The 23,962-nt window shown below is 36.1% G+C and overlaps 1 protein-coding gene across 1 annotated transcript in view; it reads right to left on the bottom strand.

The window, feature by feature from the left end:
• CSMD1 (CUB and Sushi multiple domains 1) overlaps positions 1–23,962 on the bottom strand; it is a 2,129,340-nt gene that overhangs the window by 703,255 nt on the left and 1,402,123 nt on the right. Inside the window, exon 8 of the mRNA XM_064369795.1 lies at positions 15,548–15,635. Coding sequence (XP_064225865.1) covers positions 15,548–15,635 — 88 coding nt within the window. The remainder of the gene's footprint in view (positions 1–15,547; positions 15,636–23,962) is intronic.

The raw sequence follows: 23,962 nt of genomic DNA, 5'->3' as shown, positions 1-23,962 counted from the left end.
CTTGGCCTTTTACCTTTATTACTTTTCCCAGAACATTATTTGATGCAGGCCAAGGTTTGGTAGCATTTTTGCAGTGGGGAAACAAATCAGCTGTCCTTCTTCTTCCAGCTTCTGCAGTCATATAGGAGCTGTGGAAGACAGCAGATACTGAAAGTGTTTTCCAATGATGAGGTTTCCATACACCTAATGAGACAATGTTTGTGATATCAAACATCTGTTTCAAAGTCAAGCCCATCTGTGTTTAGCCACTTATCTCTAATCTTGTATCATGGATGACATAAACCAGGTAGGCCAATGGTTACCAACATCGCTTGTACTTCAGAATCACAGGAGGCACTTAAAAAAGTCCTAATGCTAAGTTACCTACACTAGTCACCGTAATCTACTTTAGAATAAGATTCTGCAAAAAATTCATGGCTCTGTTCAGGAGCGTCAACAACCTTTAAGGCTAAAGGAAGCCTGTGAGATCATTGGTAATATGCAAAAGAGTTACCAACTATAGGAATAATATTAAACCAGTGCACATTCAATAACCAACCAGTGCATTTACTTGGGGGCCATTCTCCTTGCTCACTAATTTTTCCAATTCTTTTAAAAACTCTTCAGAATCTCAGGTGATTCATTTCATTGCCCCTATATCTTCACCAGAAATGTGTCGAAAGAAAGGAGGGAGTTAGTGTTCATGTACCTGCCCTAGAGAGAGAGATCTAGGATATTCTCTTTATAATGATCATGTTGACAGGGACGGAAAGTACCATGGTGGTTGCCAGAATATGTGGGCAGAGGAGGATGGGAACTTATAGCTTTATGGGCATGGAGTTTCAGTTTTGCACAATGAAAAGAATTCTGGAGATGGATAATGGTGATGGTTGTACAACCATGTGAATGTGTTAATGCCAAATGGTCAGGATGCTAAGTTTTATGTTATGTGCATTTTACCACAATTAAACATTTTCTTTAAAAATCCTCATGCCTTAAACAGAAGACCTAACACCATAAAAACCCTAGAAGAAAACCTAGGCAAAACCATTCAGGACATAGGCGTAGGCAAGGACTACGTAGGTAAAACACCAAAAGCATTGGCAACAAAAGCCAAAATAGACAAATGGGATCTAATTAAACTCCAGAGCTTCTGTAGAGCAAAGGAAACAATCATTAGAGTGAACTGGCAACCAACAGAAGGGGAAAAAACATTTTTCAATCTACCCATCTGACAAAGGGCTAATATCCAGAGTCTACAAAGAACTAAAACAGATTTACAGGAAACAACCAACCAACCCATTCAAAAGTGGGAGAAGGACAAGAACAGGCACTTTTCAAAAGAAGACATATATGAGGCCAAGAAACATATGAAAAAATGCTCATCATCACTGGTCATTAGAGAAATGCAAATCAAAACCCCACTGAGATACCATCTCACGCCAGTTAGAATGGCGATCATTAAAAAATCTGGAGACAACAGATGCTGGAGAGGATGTGGAGAAATTGGAACACTTTTACACTGTTGGGGAGTGTAAATTAGTTCAACCATTGTGGGAGACAGTGTGGTGATTCCTCAGGGATTGAGAAATAGAAATTCCATTTGACCCAGCAGTCCCATTACTTGGTATATACCCAAAAGATTATAAATCATTGTATAATAGACACATGCACACGTATGTTCGTTGCAGCACTGTTTACAATAGCAAAGACCTGAAACCAACCCAAATGCCCATCGATAACAGACTGGACCAAAAAAATGTGGCACATATACACCATGGAATACTATGCAGCCATAAAGAACGATGAGTTCGTGTCCTTTGTAGAGACATGGATAAACCTAGAAATCATAATTCTCAGCAAACTGACACAAGAACAGAAAACCAAACACCACATGTTTTCAGTCATAGGTGGATGATGAACAATGAGAACACTTGGGCACAGGGAGGGGAACAACACTCACAGGGCTAGGTGGGGCAATGGAGGGGAGGGGAGGGAGGACAGTTGGGGGGGGCAGGGAGGATAGGGAGGGATAACAGCAAACCACCATGGCATGTATGCACCTATACAACAATCCTGCAGGATGCAGGATGTGCACATGTACCCCAGAGCGCAAATACGAAAAAAATAAAAGAACAGCAGATTTATTCCCTGGCTTCTACACGATCTGTAAGTTCAATTCTTTACATTTTCATGTAACAAGAAACAGGTGCTGCTGCTCTCACTGAAGTTGACCTACAGTGGAGACATAATAAAACCATTGCAGCAATACTATAATAACTATAAATAAAACTATCAATGTGCTACAGGAAATGAAGATAACTAAATGTGTTAATTAGAAATGAGCAGTTGTTTATCAAAACACATGGGCTATGGATTTCTTTCTGCTTCTCATTGATTATGTAATTTTTTTCCTTAACGTATTTAGTTTCTCCTTCCATTTGATGACATACAATTCATAAAACATATTTCAAAATAAATGAAAATTAAACATGGAGTCCTTGAGATACAAATATGCTAAGACAGAACAGATGTTATTAGCGTGAATGGCAACATGCACAAACCAAGACATAAATTAACTATTTAGTTTTTAAGTCAAAATATCACTCTTCCCACCCCAAAATTCTCTTTAGAGCATAGGCCATGACTTTCTTTTTAATTGTTAATCTATTCTCTGACAAGCAGTGGTTATCTTAATTGGTTTAGCAGAATATTAATGGGTTTATGTCCATATATGCCCAGGGACTGGTCTCAATTTAATCTATTTAACAGAGGAGGCTTCTACCTTGTGTTGGGTCCAGTCATAACAAATAAAATCAATAAGGCCTCTCCCCTTTCCTTCAAGACCACATGAGTGTAATGAGATGATAGTAACATAAACACACGTGTAAAACTCAAAGATGCCAGGAAACATTGAAATTATGAAATGACAAGAGCCCCTTGTTCTACAGAGAAAAGCCAACTGTGTGGGTCGGGGAGGATGAAGATGAGGCAAGGGGAGGTCACTTGTCTTTTAAGGACAGGATGCAATCTGCGAGATGCATCATTAGACAGTGTTGTGGTTGTGTGAACATCATAGAGTGCCCTTACACACACCTAGACGGTGTAGCCTGCTACACACCTGGGTTTTATGGTGTATAAAGTCATGACCTATGCTCTAAAGGGAATTCTAGGTTCAGAAGACTGGTATTTATGACTTAAAAACTAAATAGTTAATTCATGTCTTTGGTATGTGCATGATACCATTCATGCTAATAACACCTATTCTTTGTCTTAGCATATTTTTATCTCAAGGATTCCATGTTAATTTTTAATGGTGGTGAAACCCCATCTCTTCCAGTGCTACTATACTATGAACCCATATAGCATGTTACCATACTGAGTACTATAGGCAATTGTAACACAATGGTAAGTGTTTGTGTGTCTAAGTATATCTAAACAGAAAAGGAGCAGAAAAAATATGGTATGAAAGACAGAAGATGCCTCCTTCATATCGGGTACTCCCTGTATATGGAGCTGGCAGGTCTGGAAGTTGCTCTGTGTGAGTCAGTGAGTACGTGCTGAGTGGATGCGAAGTCCTAGGACGTGACTGTCCACTCCTGAAGACCTTATTAACAGTGTATCCTTGGGCCACAATACATTTATTAATGTTTTTCTTTCTTCAATAATAAATTCACCTTAACTACTGTAACATTTTTACTTTGTTACACTTTTTGTCTTCTGACTCTTTTGTAATAATAGTTAGTTGAAGACCCTAACACATAGTACAGCTGTACAAAAGTATTTTCTCTTTATATTTTTATTCTATAAGCTTTTTTCTATTTTTGTTGTGTTTTTTTCTTTCTTGTGTTTCTTTGACTCTATTTTTCTTTTTACTTTTTAAACCTTTTTATTATAAAGTAAGACATGAACACACACACTAGCCTAGGTCTGCACAGGGTCGGGACCATCAATATCACGGTCTTCCACCTCCACATCTTGTCTCACTGGAAGGTTTTCAGGGTCAGTAACGCTCATGAATGAAACTGTCATGTCCAATGATCACAGTGCCTTCTTCTGGATAGCACCTGAAAGATTTGCCTGGGGCTGTTCACAGTTAACTTTTGCGTTTTATAAGTAGACGGAGTACACTAAAATAACAGTAGAAAGTATCCCATTGTACATGGATGAACTAGTAAGACAGTCATTAATTCTCATTATCAAGTATGTGCTAGCCTTTTATGTAACTGGCAGCTCAGTAAATCTGTCTTACATCAGGATTGCCACAAACATGGGAGTAGCACTCTGTGCTGGGAGCCAGCAGGGCTAGGAGCTCACTAGGCAATGGACATTTTTCAGTTCCATTATAATCTTATGGGAAAACCATCATACATGGAGTCCACTGTTAGGAAGTGCATGACTGTATATTCTATTTATGAAAAGAACAAAAAATTATAGGGAGAACCATTCCGTATTTGTCAGTTTTGCCTATTAAAGCCCGTCTTTTGTTTCTCCATTATCCGTCAATACTGGTTTGTGGGAGGACTCTCATCTGAGAAGAGTCAGCATGGGTATAGTTGGTGTGGCAGAAAGGAGACCATACTTAAGGAAGAACATGACTAGGAAGTAAAGGAAGTGGCTGGGTGCGGTGGCTCACACCTATAATCCCAGCACTTTGGAAAGCCAAGGCAGGTGGATCGCCTGAGGTCAAGAGTTCAAGACCAGCCTGGCCAATGTGGTGAAACTCTGTCTCTACTAAAAATATACACCATGGAATACTATGCAGTCATAAAAAAGGATGAGTTCATGTCCTTTGCAGGAACATGGATCAAACTGGAAATCAATCATTCTCAGCAAACTAATGCAAGAACAGAAAACCAAATACTACATGTTTTTACTCATAAGTGGTAGTTGAACAATAAGAACACATGGACACAGGGAGGGGAACATCATACACCAGGGACTGTTGGAGGGTGGGGGGTTAGGAGAGGGATAGCATTAGGAGAAATACTTAATGTAGATGACAGACTGATGGATGCAGCCAACACCATGGCACACGTATACCTATGTAATAAACTTGCATGTTCTGCACATGTACTCTAGCACTTAAAGTACAATAAAAAAAATTAATTTTAAAAATTAGCCACGTGTAGTGGTGTGTGCCTGTAATCCCAGCTACAGGGGAGGCTGAGGCAGGAGAATCATTTGAACCTGGGTAGTGGAGGTTGCAGTGAGCCAAAATCATGCCACTGCACTCCAGCCTGGGACAGAGTGAGACCCCGTCTCAAAAAAATAAATAAATAAATAAAGAAGAAGAAGTAAAGGAAAGAGAGGACACTGAAGTGGGCAGCTGCCACCTGCAGAGGAGGGAGTGTCAGGACAGGAATTGCAGCTCGCGCAGAACTAGGGCTATGGCCACATGGAGCTCTTTATGGACAGTCGTGGAGCGGGTCACATTGTGAAAGAAAAGATAAAAGGGATAGGAAAGCAGTTGAGAAGCTCAAGTTTCAGAGAATTCAGGGAGCTCCCTAAGTTCAGTTTCAGCATCTTTGAAATGTTCTTAAAAGGGCGGAAGTCAGGATTTGAAATTTTATATATATGTATGTCTATATGTATGTATGCATGTATGTATGTATGTATTTATAGATATAAAATGTATAGTGTCTGGCAGTGTGTATCATGGCCGATGCCAGTCTAAGTAGATCTGTAGTGACAATTATAACATGACACACCCCTTGATCAATTAAAGCAAGATGTCCTTTTGCTCAGCATACACAACTCAAGCTATGGTGCATGGCTTGGAAGGCTGAGTTCAAGGATAGACTTCAACCATATCTTGACTCCTCAATGGCTACTTTGTGAAGTCTGCATATTATAATTATCTGTGTTACAAACTATCAAGGTCAACAGGAGTTTTGAGGTCAGTAGGATCCAGCTTAAATTCCCAGCTCTGACTCTGACTAGATATAGCACTTTTCTAGGTTAGCATTCTGAATTTCAATGCTTCTACTCATAAAAATGAGGATAATTACATCTGCCTGGACATAAGTTACATATCCTGTTAGCAAAGAAAAATAGATGAACTAATAGATGCCAGTACCCACCCATAAATTCTCAATCCATGTCTAAGCTCTCTCCCTTAGATATTGGTGTTTGAATACTTCCATCAATTTACGCATAAAGATTCAGTTGTAATGAATACACTTTGTCTTTTAGATGGTGGTCCATGTTGAAGAATATTGTCAGCAAACTGTCCCCAAACTGACTTGAATTTAAATAAGCAAGCCTTGTATTTTATGCTTTATTTTCTTTATTTTATAGATAATGATGGAATTAATACTTAGATTGTCTATGGAGAAGGGATTTCTCAAGAAACCAGAATAATTCTATAAACAAAACCAGATGAGGAATATTTTACCTGTCTAATAAAGTCAACTCTTTTAAACAAAAACAGCCCCAAGTTACATATTTACAAGAGCTGCACTGCAAGTAAACTCATTTACCCATCTTGGCCACGCCAGTTGTTAGTGTGGACTATATATTCATCTTAGTTTTGATTATAAGAATTTAGAAAACAACAGAATTACCTTACATTAAAGCGAGTCTCAAGAGACTATTAAAAGGTATCTTCCCTCCTCTTAAAACATCAACTTTTATAATGAACTGATTCTACGTGAGGACACCACGTGTCATTTCATCTAAGTGTCATAAGGCATCCTTATTTGGCTGTAGCCCAGCAGTTTCCATATGAATACACACGGGTTCTATTGTCCCGTAAAACATAAATAGTAGATATAATCAATAAATCAATATATGGGCTGGGCACGGTGTCAGTAATTCCAGCAATTTGGAATGCCAAGGAGGGAAAACGGATTGAGGCCAGGAGTTTGAAACCAGCCTAGGCAACATAGTGAGACCCTGTCTCTATAAATTTTTTTTAACAAATTAGTTGGGTCAGTGGCACATTCTTGTACTCCCAGCTACACAGGAAACCAAAGTGTGAGGATTATTTGAGCCCTGGAGTTCAAGGTTACAGTGAGCTATGATCATACTACTGTACTCCAGACTGAGTGATCAATGACAAACTGTCTCTATAAAAAAATAAACTATTGGGAGGGAGAGATGTGAGAATCATGAGGTCAGGTGTTCGAGAAAAGCCTGGCCAACACAGTGAAACCCCATCTCTACTAAAAATACAAATATTAGCTGGGCATGGTGGTCAGTGCCTGTAATCCCAGCTACTAGAGAAACTGAAGCAGGAGAATCGCTTGAACCCAGGAGGTGGAGGTTGCAGTGAGCCGAGATTGTGCCAGTGCACTCTAGCCTGGGTGACAGAGCTAGACTCTGTCTCAAAAACAAAAAAACTAAAAATAAAAATAAAAATAAAATAAAATAAATATAGATCATGCAGATATATAAATAAATACAGGTCATGTACATCAGATGCCCATGATCACTACACAATCCTAAACTACCAGTATAGATGACTCAATTCAATTCAATTCAATTCAATTCAATTCAATTCAATTCAATGTAACTTTTGTTGCAATGTAGCAAATAAATTAATATAATGTTTCTTTCTTCATATGTTCTTTCAACTACAATAATTTTTATGCTCAGTAGAATAGGGTTGCGCATGTAATGCATCTCATTTTAAGGTGTGCCCCACAGATCCCTGGAGAGGTGCAATTTCAGAAGGTCTGTAAGGTCAAACTTATTTTCTAATACTACGAAGGTTTTAAGTGCCTGTTTCACTGTGTAGCCATTTCCACGGTCAGCGCAAAAACAATGATGGGAAAAACTGATGGCGATTTTGCACCAATCGAGCAACAGTACCATGTAGTAACAGAGAAAAGGTCCAGTGTTACTTAAGAAAGTCCTTGAGGGTGCAGGGAAAATGATTGTTTTAATAAATCATAACACTTGAATATGTAATGCATCCCTAGTGAAGCCTGAGGGAGTTCTAGAGGAACAAACATCTATATAGTTGTGTTTGAGCTGAGCTGGCTGCTTGGTTTTCCATTGAACACCTCTTTATTTAAAGAATGATAGACAAACTATCACTGCTAAGCTTTGAGTATTTGTCAGACAATTTTAAAAATTGAGTCTTTAACTTCAAGGAAAATGACTGACAAAATTTGAGCTCATGACAAAGTTAAAGTTTTCTAATGAAAGTTAGAAAATTTTCAAAAACTTGTATCTATCATCATGAGATTGTTTTTTAATGCTTAAAGATCTTTCTAATGAAATACCTGTTTATATCAACAAATGTTTTTTGAAAATAATGTATAGTACAATGTATAAATACTTGAAAGAACTCTTAGCTCAACGAATCATTATTTTTCAAATGACCAATGTATGAGGTACAAAAGTCATGCATATACAAAAATATTAATTTAAGACAGAAGCTCAACCAATAGATTTTGATGTGAGAGAAAATACAAAATGTTTATTTTCATAACCCCATATCTAAATTGCATTCTAAAATTTAAGATTATATTATTTGCCAATTTTTGTTATAGTCTCAAAGAATATACTCAGTTATTTGAAATGAGTATTAAAATATTAATTTCTTTTTCAGCTAGATATAAAACTGGACTTTAAAAGATATTTAATTAAAATGATATTGTGCAACAAATTGTATACAGAAGCATACATAACAATCCATATAAAATATTATAAACAATAATAATTCAAAGAAAGCTAAAGTGGCTATGCAAATGTAAGAAAAACTTGATTTCACAGTAAGAAAAAATTACTCAGGATAAAGAAAGTAATTCATTACATAAAAGGTATTAATCCAACAAAAATACATGGCAATTTTAAACATTTGTGTACCTAAAAACAGAGCTTCAAAATACATGAAGCCAAAACTGATAAAACTGCAATGAGAAATAGACAAATTCACAATTTTAATAGATGATTTAGATACATCTCTCTAAATAACAGATTTGACAAGTGATGAGAAAAATCAGTAAGGATCTCAAAGCCTTGAACAACACAGTCAATCAACTTGACCTAACTGACATTTATGGAATACTTCACTCAAAAGCACTAAAATATGTGTTCAAGTGGTCTTGGAACATTTACCAAGATAGAGCATATTGTTGGCCATAAAGCAATTATAAATACATTTTTAAAAGTTCAAGTCATATATAGTCTCTAACCACACAGATCTTTGGAAAGTAGCCAGGTATGTGTAAATAAAATAGAAAACTTCTAAATAAATCATGGAACAAAAAAAGCAATCACAAGGGAAAATAGAATGTATTTCAAGCTGCATGAAAACAAAAACACAGCATATCAAAATTTAAGAGATGCAGCCAAAGCATTCTTTAAAGGAAAGCTGATAGCACTGAACACCCACATTCAGAAAGAATAACTGTCTTAAATCACTGATCTCAGCTTCAAACTTAAGAGACTAGAAAAAGAAGAACAAATGGAGCACATAGTAAACAGAGGAAATAAATTAACTAAAGATCAGAACAGAAATCAATGAAATTGAAAACAAACCAAACACTACAGAAATATAAATGAAAGTAAATTGTATTTTTTGAGAAGATCAATAATGTTGACATGTTAATAGCCACATGGACCAAGTAACATTTTTTAAATAATATGAATATCAAGAATTTGAAGGATAATAAAGGAAATTGAGAATAATTTTAAGCCAACAAATTCGACAACTTAGATTAAATTGTAAAATTCCTTGAAAGATACACACTATCAAAACTCACTGAAGTAGAAGTAGATAATCTATATAAGCCTGTAAGTATAAAAGAAGTTGAATCTGTAATTAAAAACCTGCTAATAAGAAAATACTAATTCCAGGTAGCTTCCCTAGGGAATTCTTCCAAACATTTAGCAATGAAGCATTAACAATTATACACAAACTCTTCTAGAATATTCCAGAGGAGAAAACATTTTCCAATTAATTTTGAGGCCATTATTACTCTGACAGTAACAACAAATTCTTAACAGGAAAAGACTACAGCCTATGATCACTCATAAACATAACTGCAAAAAACTAAACAACATTTTAACAAGTCAAATTCAACAATATATCAGAAGAAAAATACATCATTACAAATTAATTTTATTCCAGAATGTTTTTTAAATTGTCAAATCAATTAATTTCTTATATAAACCATACAAGCAAAAAAAGATCATCCCAAAAGATGTAAAAAATGCTTTTGAAAAATTCCAAATTCATGTATGATTAAACACACACACACACACACACATCTCAAAAAAATTACAAAAAGAAGGATACTTCCTCAACCTGATAAAGGGCATCTATGAAAAACCAACAAGGAATATCATAGTTATAATGAAAGCCAGAACACTTTCCACATAAGCTCAAGAAAAAAGGGAGCGATAGCTCACCATTTCTATTCAACCTTGTAAAATAGTTCCTAACGAGTGCATTTAAACAAGAAAAAGAATAAAAGACATTCAGACTGGAAAGCAAAAATTAAGTCTTTATTTGTAAATAACAAAATCATGTAGGGAGAAGTTTAAAGAAATCTGTCAAAAAAGCTGCTAGATTTAGTTTATCCCAGTTATGTGTATATTTGTATACACATACACACACTATAGATGATACAAATAATATTTCACGTTTGTATTTAAGAGAAAATTTAATCTTTCAAATCATTTTCCCAGGTGTTATAGTATTTGATTGCTATTGCTACAAACTTAGAGACACATCAACAACACAGTGATTTCCCAAGAAACTAGGAAAGTGAAAGATTTAAATTCTCTTCTAAGATAAGATTCTATAGAAACCTTATCTACATTCTATCCCTAATGGGCCATAAATCTGCACCATCTAGATTCCCCTTGCTGTACCCCAGCCAGATCAATGCAGCCCTCAGAGTTAATGTCTATCCTGAACTTAAACCTCTTCATCAGAAATAAGTCTGATATGAGAATGAAGTGGAGTGAAGATTGGCATACTCACCTAAGATATGGTTCAAAATTTCATTATTGCCCTTGTGCTAAATAGATATTGGCCTAAATATTCACAATTTCCTTGTCAACTTTTAAAGCTTAAGCATTTTCTCTGGCATTTTTTAAAAACATGGAATGCAATTTGAAGAATTTGGTATTCTCAGATATGAGTTAATTTGCTTTGTTTTTAAAATAGAGCTCTGCAAAATAGACTAAAGAAGTTTCTAGATTTCTGTGATGACAGAATATAAGATGTACAGTTACCCTTATATACAAAGTGCATTTGATAAATAGATGACGTTTCTTTGTGCCATGCACAGTTTTAATCACTGAGGATGCAAAGATAAGACATTCTCTATTCTGGAGACCCTTAAGACAGGTGAGAAAACAGATGTGTGAGCACATCTTGATGATGCACTGTTGTCAACTCTCATGAAACGGGCACAAAAGGAAAGGGAAGGGAAGCAGGAAGAAGGTTTATCCTCAATAAGAGGGACATGAAAGAGGTGACTATTGACACAAGGAAGGAATACATAGAAAATGGAAAACCCCTTGGAAGAATGTGCAATTTTATCTAGTTGCTTTGTTTTCAAAACAGATAAAATTCCTGAATGACTTCAAATGAATGCTATTTTATAACATGATACTGGAAATAAGTATCCTTCTGTTAGCTGCTCTTACTGACCAAGTCCTGGCCGGGGCAGATGCTGGCAAGTGTCCCCTAGACACCTGCTACCAGCTGGTGCATCCATGGACCACACTCACGGGATTGCTAATAACTCTTCACAACCAACTTTTCCTCTGGAGAACTCCCTTGAGCCAAAGGAAGGAAGCCATTGAAACACAGGCAGGAAAGTGGGTACAAAAGGTGGGGCCTTCTTGTCAGTACAATTTGTGCCCCAGAACTCCCTGTGGGAACAGACTGAAGTGTCTCCAGTTAAAAGCATCTTTCTGCTTAGAATTTTTACTCCAATTCTATTCCACTTCCTCTACTCCCCTCCTCCAAAGAGTACTTATCCAATAAATCACTTCAATAAGAATTTTCATCCCAAGCTTTGCCTCAAAGGGACTTCAGCGAAACCACAAACTTAATGTCAGGATATGTAATAGTTAACCTATGTCCATTTCAACACTCGATTCCTTCACATCTATACTTTGTATACTTTTGTTGTAAAATAATATGTCATTTTACCAACTTCACAATAGACACACTACAATTTTCTTATTTTTCTATTTCTTTTAAAAACTACAATTGTTACTCCAATTTTACTAAATAACATTCTTTTTTTTCTCTCTAATAGTATCAATGCCTTTCTTCCATTTGTAGGCTTCTTCATCAGTCACCTTAGCTCTTTGAACCTTTTTTGAGTTTTTTTCTTTCTTTTTTTTTTTTTTTTGGAAGAAAGAAAGAAAGTAAAAAAAAAGAATGAAGAAGAGGAAGAAAAAGGAAGAGAAAGAGAGAGAGAGAATGGGAGTATTGCTTTCTTGCCCAGGCTAGAATGCAGTTTAGTAATGGGTATTGAAAACCTCTTTTATACCAATAATTATACTTAATGATGTAGACAGGAAGGAATAAGGGAAGAAAATAACAAACAAGCAGCCAACCAATATTTCATTTAAACCTATGAAATGCTATGCGATTACTGAGGAGTGATTTACTTCCAATTATGTAATCACTTTTGGAATAGGTGTGAGGTTAGGTAATGTATGTTTTGTGTATTTGAAGTGGAGAGTTCTATAAATGTTTATTAAGTTTACTTGTTCCGGGTCTGAGTTCAAGTTCTGAATATCCTTGTTAATTTTCTGTCTCGTTGATCTATAGAATCATTAGCTCTTCTTGTTACATTGATCCTTTTGCCATTATGTAATGTCCTTCTTTGCCTCTTTTGATCTTTGTTGCTTTAAAGTCTACTTTATCAGAGGCGAGAATTGCATCTCCTGCTTTTTATTTATTTGTTTATTTTTACTCTCTGTTTGGTTGGTAAATCTTCCTCCTTCTCTTTGTTTTGAGTCTTTGTGTATCGTTGCATGTGAGATGGGTCTGGATGCAGCATACCGATGGGTTTTGGCTTTTTATCCAATTAGAATATATATAAATTTAATACTGGCATTTGATGCTAGCTGGCTGTTTTGCCCATTAGTTGATGTAAATTTTTCATTGTGTGAATGCTCTTTTCTTTTTGATATATTTTTGGAAAGGCTGATATTGGTTGTTCCTTTATATGTATAGTGCTTCTTTCAGAAGCTCTTGTAAAGCAGGCCTGGTGGTGGTGAAGTCTCTAAGTACTTGTTTGTTCACAAAAGATTTAATTTTTCCTTCACTTATAAAGCTTAGTTTGGCTGGATATGAAATTCTGGGTTGAAAGTTCTTTTCTTTAAGGATGTTAAATATTGGTCCCCACTCTTTTCTGGCTTGTAGGGTTTCTGCTGAGAGATCTGCTGTAAGTCTGATAGGTTTCCCTTTATGGGTAACCTGACCTTTCTCTCTGGCTGCCCTTAGTATTTTCTCCTTCATTTCAACCCTAATAAATCTGGCAATTATGTGTCTTGGGGTTGGTCTTCTTGAAGAATATCTTTGTGGTGTTCTCTGTATTACCGGGAGTTGAATATTACCCTGCCTTGCCAGGTTGGGAAAATTTTCCTGAATGATATCCTGAAGAGTATTTTCCAACTTGGATTCATTCTCTTCATCACATTCAGGTACACCTATCAAACGTAAATTAGGTCTTTTCACATAGTCCCATATTTCCTGGAGACTTTGCTCATTCCTTTTTATCCTTTTTTCTCCAATCTTGTCTTCTCATTTCATTTCACTGAGCTGGTCCTCGACTTCTGATATTCTTTCTTCTGCTTGATCAATTCGACTGTTTAAACTTGTGCATACTTCACGAAGTTCTCGTGTTGTGTTTTTCAGCTCCATCAATTCACTTATATTCCTCTCTAAATTGTCCATTCTCGTTAACATTTCATCAAACCTTTCTTCAAGGTTCTTAGTTTCTTTGCATTGGGTTAGAACAAGTTCTTTTAATTCACAGAAGTTTCTCATCACCCACCTTTTGAAACCTGCTTCTGTTATTGGAACACACTCGTTCTCCATTAAGCCTTTTTCCGTTACTGATGAGGAATTGCGATCCCCTGTAGAGGGAGAGGCACTCTGATTTTGAGTATTCTCTGCCTTTTTAGGCTGGTTTCTTCCTTTCATTATATATTTATCCCTCTGTCATCTTCATAATTACGGACTTTCTAACTAGATCTCTGAGCGGACGTCCAACTTGTTGATTCCCAGCGCCGAAATCTGAGCAATCCACTGCGCCGGCCAAAACAGTGGTGTTAAGATTGATGGTGCTTTTCTGCCCGGGAATCTCTGGACTCTGCACCAAGAACTGCCGCGCTAAGGCGCCAGCAAAACTGCTGCGCCGGCTACAAGAGTCACTCTGGCGACTCGTGGGGCTCCTCCGCTGGGAATCTCTTGGTCTGTGAGCAACAAATATTCATCTGAAAGTGTGGCGTCCTCTCATTCTCTGCGCTTTCACTGGGAGCTATAAGCCTGAGCTGCTAGTGATCAGCCATCTTGGATCTCTCTTCCGAGTTTTTTTTTCCAAAAATTGTGACATTGTAAGAAGGAAAAACACTTATCTTGTTTCTCTTTACTCTTTTATTTTGCAGCTGCTTCTAATAATAGTATCCATCATGTAAGATGAAAAATGTTACATTTCTGAACTAACTGAAATAAATATAAAATCTAAAGTAATAGGAATATTATAATCACTACTGCATTCATAATGGAGCAACAGAAAATCAGTATTTAGTTAATCATAATCCTAGTAAAATGATTCACATTTTCTGAATAAACTTTATTGGCTGCTACTGTCATTAATCATTCCTAAAGTTTTTAGTGAAATAACTGTAAGATAATAATTAAATATTTCCCTTTCTATCTTTAAACATTAAAAGAATTAGAATATGACATGGATATAGTTTGGCTGTGTCCCCACCCAAATGTCATCTTGAATTGTAGCTCCCATAATTCCCACATGTCATGAGAGGGACTCTTGAGAGGTAATTGAGTTGTGGGGGCAGTTACCCTTATGCTGTTCTTATGATAGTGAGCTAGGTCTCATGAGACCTGATGGTTTTATAAGGAGCTTTTCCTGCACTTTGCTTATCCTTCTCCTTCCTGCCACCATGTGCAGAAGGATATGTTTGCTTCCCCTTCCACCATGATTTTAAGTTTCCTGAGACTTCCTCAGCCCTGCTGAACTATGAGTCAATTAAACCTCCTTCCTTTATAAATTACCCAGTCTCAGGTATGTCTTTATTAGTAGTGTGAGAAGTGACTAATACAGAAATTTTAACAGATTATAAACAAAAAACAAAGACTCTGAAGACAAATTTTGATTATACACATTTAGAGGTAAATTTTTATTATTGGTTCCTAGAGTATAAGATATCAACTACAGAGTACCTGAAATTTTTCAGAATTATATGCTTTAGAATTCTACAAATAATATAGTTTCATAATGATTGAGAAGTTTTGCCTTTACATCAAAAGAACAAAAGAGTTAAACTAAACTGCAAACTGAAATTATATGTCTTAAAAATAACACACTTTTTCCACCAGTATTTTGTCTCTTACCTGAAGTCAGAACCTGCTCTTCTACCATTTTCTGGAATCCCAGGATCTGGACACATGTCAGAGACCAATGCAACACCTCCTTGGCTCACTGTAACAGAGAGAAATATTGTTAAAATATTGTGTAGTTACTGAGGAAATACACAGATAAAAAATGTATTCTAGGCATTTTTAGTTCTTCAATGATCATGACTTAAGACGTGATCTCCAAAGGAATTAAGACACCTTAAATACATTGAAATAAATGTGCATTCTCATTGGTGAAAATCAAAGATGTCTTTCCCAGTGTAAGGATGATAATCTTTGGTTTTATCTCTCTCATTATTAAGAGGTCAAAATTTAATAAAAAACTTATTCCTTAGGACTACTTTTATGCCAGGTCACAACTAACAGCATGATGAGAAAAATACATACATTTAGAGAAAAGAAAGCCTTCACTCATTCCCATGTATAACAACAGAGTTGATATTTACTAACATCTATACACAAGATACTTTTTAAAATTACTTATATTTTAAACAATGAAGTGATTATCATTGAACTAAAAACCATAGTGGTTTCTTTGTTCATGTGCATTGATTTATCTCTTGAATTTCATGAAGAAATTTTTCTCCTGTTGGGATTTGCACCATCACAGAATAGTTTCTCAAAAACTCTTTTGCTTATTGGACAGAGTGGCTGTCACTTCATCATTCATTTCACTGTATATAATTTGTCTAATCAAACTAAGGCATTTCTTTTTTTTCTTTTCCCAGGAAGTTGCTTAACAGAGGGCTTGGGACCCAATTCAGTGTAATGAGATGTGAGGAAGTCCATAGGAGTGCTTCTGGGAAACATTACAGTATGCTAATAAAGAACATATCTATTTTACTCTGAAAATTTATGTGTCCAGATTTCAAATTTTATAATCCAAGGATGGAGACAACAGCATGTATGGAACGGAATAGATTTATTAAGTACCTGGACCTGCTACCTCATTGTTGGGGCAGAAAATCAACCAATTTCGGTGTAATACCCCAATTCTGAACATTCTGTTGTATTTATTATAGTTTGTTTACTATAGTTTAAATCCATTGAATTGGTGATTCTATTATTTGCAGCTGAAAAGTGTACATATAAATATATATTTTCTCACATATATTTTAAATGATTCCATAAGAAGAAAACCATGTAACACTTTTACACTGTTGGTGGGAGTGTAAATTAGTTCAACCATGTGGAAGACAGTGTGGCAATTCCTCAAGGACCTAGAAATAGAAATTCCATTTGACCCAGCAATCCCATTACTGGGTATATATCCAAAGGATTATAAATCATTCTATTATAAAAACACGTGCACAGTTATGTTCATTGCAGCACTGTTCACAATAGCAAAGACCTGGAACGAACCGAAATGCCCATTGTCAATAGACTGGACAGGGAAAATGTGGCACATATACACCATGGAATACTATGCAGCCATAAAAAACAATGAGTTTGTGTCCTTTGTAGGGACATGGATGAATCTGGAAACCATCATTCTCAGCAAACTGACACAAGAACAGAAAATCAAACACTGCATGTCCTCACTCATAGGCAGGTGTTGAACAATGAGAACACATGGACACAGGGAGGGGAGCATCACACACTGGGGTCTGTTGGTGGAGAGTAGGGGACAGACAGTGGGGGATAGGGATATTGGGGAGGGCTAACATGGGGATAAATGCTAGATATAGGTGATGAGGGGAAAGAGGCAGCAAACCACATTGCCATGTATGTACCTGTGCAACAATCCTGCATGATCTGCACATGTACCCCAGAACCTAAAGTGCAATTAAAAAATATATGTATATGTATATGTATATGTATATGTATATGTATATGTATGTATGTATACAACAAAAGAAAACAATATGTTTAGGTATATGTGGAACTCGTGAACCATTTGATTAAAACTATGCATAAAAACAACAGTAATTATAACAAGTTTAGTTAGTTTTTTTTGAGACAGGGTTTCACTCTGTTGCCCAGGTGGGTGTGCAGTGGCACAGTCATGGATCACTGCAGCCTTAACCTCCCAGGATCAAGCAATACTCCCACCTCAGCCTCCCTAATAGCTGGGAGCACAGGTGTGTGCCGCCCTGCCCACCTAATTAAAAAAAATCTTTTGTATAGATGTAGTCTCTCTATGTTGCCCAGACTGGCCTCAAACTCCTGGCTCAAGGGACACTCTCACCCTGGCCTCCTAAAGTGTTGGGATTACAGACATGTGCAACCATATCCAGCCAAAATTTAGCTTTGAATGACAAATTAGAATAAATTTGGGTAACAATATGATCTTTCATTTAAATACAAATTCTATTGAATACACAATATGATTTTACTCTTCGTAAGTACTTCACTATTCCAAAGTGGTTAAGATATTTTTAGGTATTTTAATAAGATTTTTTAAAATAACATCTAAACATTATTTTGCTGCATGATGTGAGAATTATATTGAATTCCAAAATTTTATTTTCTAAATATTTAATGTTCTCAATATTATTTCAAAATAATTCATCAGGTTGGATGATGGCATCAATAGGTAGAGAGACAGAAAGCTTCAGACCCTTATTTCCCCATGGAAACACCAAGTAATCACTGAAAGATTAAAATAATTTTACAGGAGTTTTAAATAACAGTCAAAGATTTATATCAACCAAGCAAATGCCCAGTGAAGAAAAAATATATTCAACACAGTACTATATTTCATGTTTTACTGTCCGTTGTTTCATACCATGCCTGGCATGGCACAGTGCAGCTGAGAGGAAGTGGCCCGATTTCCAGTTTCCTTTCAAGAAATGGAGAAGCAGAGGGAAAGTGGTTGGCAGCACTATGGTCGCTCTGTGGATTGCCTGACAGACTGAGTTCTGTCTTTTCCTGACTTGGAGCTCAGTGGAGAAAGGGTGGCATCATTTGGATCTCTGGCTAGAAGCCATGAGAGGCTGTGACAAACACTGCTGTGCAGAAAGCTGCAGCAAGTTTGCAAAATCATGGATACCTTGGGGTAAGGGATTCCAGGTAGAGGAATATAATAATATATATATTATTGACCTTATAAGAAGGGGAATTTAGGAGATATATATATATATATGGCCCCAACTAGACGACGAGATTCTTTGGAATATTAAGATGTTTAAAAGAAGCTGGGGGAAAAAATGAAAAAAATGAAGACAAAAATAAAAACACAACAAAAGGTATGGACAAATCCAGACAGGACATGTACCCACCAAAAACCTGAGAACACCTAACGTCTTCACTTCAGTTTGATCTCAAGTCTCAGAGGCCTGCAAAGAGGTGAACATCTTCTACTACATTCTCCAAAGATTGAGACAGGTAGTTGATTGTTTTCAAATGCTTATTTTTTAACAAAAATCATAAGGCATACAGAGAAACAGGGAAAAGTGGCCCATTCAAAGGATCATAATATATCTCTAGATACAGTCACTGAAGAAACATATGCAGACTTAATAGACTATGAATTTAAAACAATGATTATAAATATGAATTTAAATAAATGAATATAAACTTTCCAAATTTGAGGAAAGTCATAGATATACAAATTTAAGGAGCTTAATGAACTCCAAGTAGGATAAACATAAAGAAAGAGACCCACAGCCAGAAACCTAATTATAAAAGTGTTAAGAGCCAAAGAAAAAGAGAGAATCTTAAAAGCAGAAAGAAAAAAGCAAGTCCTCATAAACAAGGGATTCATAATAAGACTATCAACAGATTTCTCCACAGACGTTTCACAGGTTAGAAAGCAATGGATAGGCTGCTTGCACTGGCTCATGCCTATAATCCCAGCACATTGGGAAGCCGAGGTGGGTGGATCACTTGAGGTCAGGAATTCGAGACCAGCCTGGTTAACAGGGTGAAATCCCATCTCTACTAAAAACACAAAAATTAGCCAGGCATGGTGGCGGGCACCTGTGATCCTATTTACTTGGGAGGTTGAGACAGGAGAAGAGCTTGAACCTGGGAGGCAGAGGTTACACTGAGCAAAGATTGTGCCACTGCACTCCAGCCTGGCTGACAGAGCAAGACATCTGAAAAGAAAGGAAAGGAAAGGGAAAAAGGACAGGAGAAAGGAGAAAGGAGAGGAGAGGAGGGAAAATATATTTAAGTGCTGAAAAAATGTCAACTGAGAATTCTACATCCAGAAAAACTGTCCTTCAAAAATGAAAGGGAAATTAAGACATTCCCAGACAAGCCAAATATGAGTGAGTTTATTACCAATATATATTCCCTACAAGAAATCCTAAAGAAAGTCCTTCAAGATGAAATGAAAGGACACTACACAGTCACTCATGAAAAGTAAAAGTGTCTCTAGCATAGGTAAATACACGAAAACATATTTTAAAACATTATTATAGTAATTTTGACTTAAAACCTCAGTTTTTATTTTCTACAGTATTTAAAGACAAACACATAAAATAATGATAAATATATGCTAATAGTTACATTATATATAAAGACGTAATTTATGACAGCAGTAGCATAAAGTTAGGGCACAGACTTGTAAGGATTGGAGTTTTTATATATGTTTGAAGTTAAATAGGTGTCAATTTCAGATAATGCCATCATTGTAGGATGTTATATGTAATCTCCATGGAAACCACAAAGAAAATATTTATAGAACATGTAAAAAAGAAATGAGAAAAGAATCACAATGTGACACTATAAAAATATCAACTAAACATAGAAGATAATAGTAGTGGGTCAACCAAGGGACAAAAATGCGGAAAGACATATGAAAATCAAATTCAAAATGGTAAAAGTATGAGCTACCCTTCAAATAATTATTTAAAATAAAAATGGATTTAGCTCCCTCTTTTAGGCTGAATTATGTTCCTCCTCTCCACAAAAAGTTATACATTGAAGTTCTAACCACCAGTACCTCACAATGGACTGTATTTGGAGATAGAGACTTTGAAGACGTAATTAACTTAAAATGTTGCCCTTAAGGTGAGCCCTAATCCAATACGACTGGTGACCTATAAGAAGGGGAAGTTAGGACATGAAGACATAAAGGAAAGTCCATGTGAAGACACAGGAAGAAGATAGTCATCCACAAGTCAAGAGATAAGCCTTGGAAGAAACCAACCCTGCCCAAACCTTGATCTCAGATGTCTACCCTCTAGAATTGTGATAAAGAGAATTTCTGTTGTTTAAGACACTCGGTGTGTAGTGTAGTGCTTTTTTATGGCAGCCCTGGAAAATGAATCACTCCCAAACCAAAGACACAGGTTGGCAGAATGGGTTGAAAAACAAGTTAATAAGTAACAGTATCCAACTATATGTTGCCTACAAGAGATTCACTTTAGGCATGAGGACATACAGAGGTTAAAAACAAAGAGTAATCAAAGTCACAGAGCCAGAAAGTAAAATGGTGGTTGCCAGGGGCTGGGGCAAGGGGAAGCAGAAGAACGCTATGAAGTGTTATTATGTGAAGTGTTTCAGTGGAGTATGATGAAAATTTGGGGAGATGAATAGTGGTGATGGATGTACAACAGCATCAATATATTTAAAGCCACAGAACTGCATGGTTTTTCTCTTCTTTTTTACTTTTTTTTTTTTCTTTTTTTGAGACAGAAGCTTATTCTGTTGCCCAGGCTGGAGTGCAGTGGCACAAACACGGCTCACTGCAGCCTAGATCTTCTGTGCTCCAGAGATCCTCCCACCTCAGCCTCCCAGGTAGCTGCAACTCCAAGTGCATGCCACCACTCCCAGCTAGTGTTTTATTATTATTATTATTTTGTAGAGACAGAGTTTTGACACATTGCCCAGGCTAGTCTCAAACTCCTGGGCTCAAATAATTCTCCCACCCCAGCCTCCCAAAGTGCTGGGATTACAGTGAGTTACCAAGCCCAACCAGAAGTGTACACTTATAATGGTTAAAACCAGTAAGTGTGATGTTATGTCTATCTTATGTCTCTCTCTCTCTCTTTGCATGTGTGTGTGTGTGAGTATGTGTGTGTATTTCTATCATTCTGATCCTCTATTACTTTTTTCTTCAACTCCATGTTTCCATAGTCTATGCTACGTAGTGGGTACAGTTCCCAATCAGTAATCAGTGGTCTACAACTAATTCTCTAAAATTTGTCTCCTACAGGTATTTAGTTTTACTAATTTCAAATCCTAATGTAGAATGTTTCTTCTGCCATGTTTATTCTTTCTGCCATCACTGGCTAGATGACTTCTCTACTCCCTCAGGCAAAATCATTATTGCTGTGGCAAATTAAAACAGCTTCATCAAGGTGAATAGCTATCACTGATGTTTGTCAGAAATAATAGACTCTAGCTTGGTAACTGCACATTTCCACAATACCCAAATTGACTGAAAATACAACACCAAGGCTTACAGCGGTCCTCTTGTATTTTTCCTTTTCTATTTTTCTCACATGGAATAATAGTTAAAAGAAATGAGAGAAATTAGAGCTACCTGCCCAAGTTGGTCAAAAACATTCTGAATCTTTTAAAAGATAATGCCAAAGTCACTTACTAAAGAAAGTTTACTTAATTGGAATTCTACAAAAGCACAAAATGAATTAGACAAGCGTGAAGGGATTGCAGAAGGTAGAAGATAACAAAAAGTGATTAGAGATTAAGTGTAAAATATGGGTGAGTTTCTGAAACAGAGGTAGTTGTTTAGTGTGATAAAGAGTCAGAAAAAGTATGGTGATAAATGGTAAGGGCAGGCAAACGACAGCTCCAAAAAATCCCAACCACCTGTTCCATCTGCACCATGAGTAACTGGGTCAGCTAGAAATGAAAGCTTCAAAGTTGGAAAGTCGTGAAGATGAATTCACTTCAAGTGGAATCCTCAGTACCTTAGAGAAACATGTTCAAAGAGAAGAATTACTGGGCTTAATATGACTTTAATTTTGTTGAATTATATCTTTTCAGATCTCATAGAACACATGACATAGATAGTAAAAAATATGTTAAATTTAAGTCAAATCTTTGTGGTTAAAAATCAAAACTGAAAATATTCAATAGATGGGTTCATTACCCACCATTAATACTACAGAAAGATATAAAGTTATGCAAGCGGATGATCAGATATAAATTAGACAGTTTGTGAAAGAGTTTAAATGAATTTGATTTTAAAAGTATAAATTATACATATTTTAAATGATTTTTTCAAAGCCATGTTGATTTACAATACCTCATTAGATCTGCACAAAACTTTGTGACTCTGTAGGGCAGTAATGAAAATTCTTCTTCATTAAATTACCCTGCTCTTTGAGGACATGCCATATAAGTGTCAATTAAAATTCAACATGAGTTTCTTTGTAGTAAACTATACAGGTAGACCAGGGGACAACATGAAGAAAGCAAGTGTCTGAAAAAAAATATAAGCTACTACTTCTGTGACAAAGATTAGAAACAAATAAATTAGTGGTGATAAGGTTTATATGAGTGAATAATCAGAAATAATTACAAATGAAGTGCTCAGAATAATGATGATGATATACAATTAAACTTCTAATGTTTGCTAGAAACTTAAGTATGATTTACATACATTTTAAAATTTAATCTGTATAATCAGTCTATGAATTGTTAGTATTAAACCTATTTTACAGGAAAGAAAACTGAGGTCAGAGTTAAGAACGAGTTGATTCCAAATCCAGGTTCCTTTCCATACATCTGCCATAATTACCTTATGAGACATTATGCGTTGAATGGCTTTGTAAACTAAAGAAACACTTTTGGTTAATAAAAACTTTATTTCTAAAAAGTTGCATTCATTTCCTAAAATGTCATTAATAATAAAAACAAACCGAGCATCAAAAAGAGAAGTGAAAAGGTGTTTTCATTTATATTCCCAACCAAACGTACACATGGGAAGCCATATGGTTTGAACCATGAGGCTTTAGTTCAAACCATCTGGTAGTGATTTTTCTTTCAGCTAAAAGAAAAAAAAAAAGGCTTTCCATAGAGAATATAATCCACCTTTAGAGAACTAGAGCCATAAATTGACTTGAATGTTAAATCTCTGTGTAAGGTGTCATTTTGAGTTCAATGTTGGTTTAGATTTGGGATAAATAAACCAAAATAAGAGCCATTTAAATCAATTCACAACTTTTAGCATGAAGATACTTGTGATTTATTAGTATTGTATATTTTCATTGTTGGCACTTCCTTCTTCTGAGATGTACAGATGTATTTCAGTTGGATCAATTTTGAGACAAACTCTAACCATTTAAGCCTTCAGAGAGGTGACATATGTTTTTAGCTGCATAACCATCAGGAATGTGTTTATATAGAACATATTCTCATTGAAATTTTTAGTAGCAGTCTCCCTACTCTGTTGATGAGCTTTGGATGAGCGACAGCCCACTCTAAGGTATCTGGGGGATACTACAGACTTCAGACCTTTCTGCTATACTCGGT

The sequence above is a fragment of the Aotus nancymaae genome, unplaced genomic scaffold, assembly GCF_030222135.1.
Source record: "Aotus nancymaae isolate 86718 unplaced genomic scaffold, 86718_ANA_hifiasm-v0.15.2.pri h1tg000090l, whole genome shotgun sequence".
Lineage (NCBI taxonomy): Eukaryota > Metazoa > Chordata > Mammalia > Primates > Aotidae > Aotus > Aotus nancymaae.
Note: the sequence above shows the minus strand (reverse complement) of the source record. Positions and strands in the feature narration are given on the sequence as shown.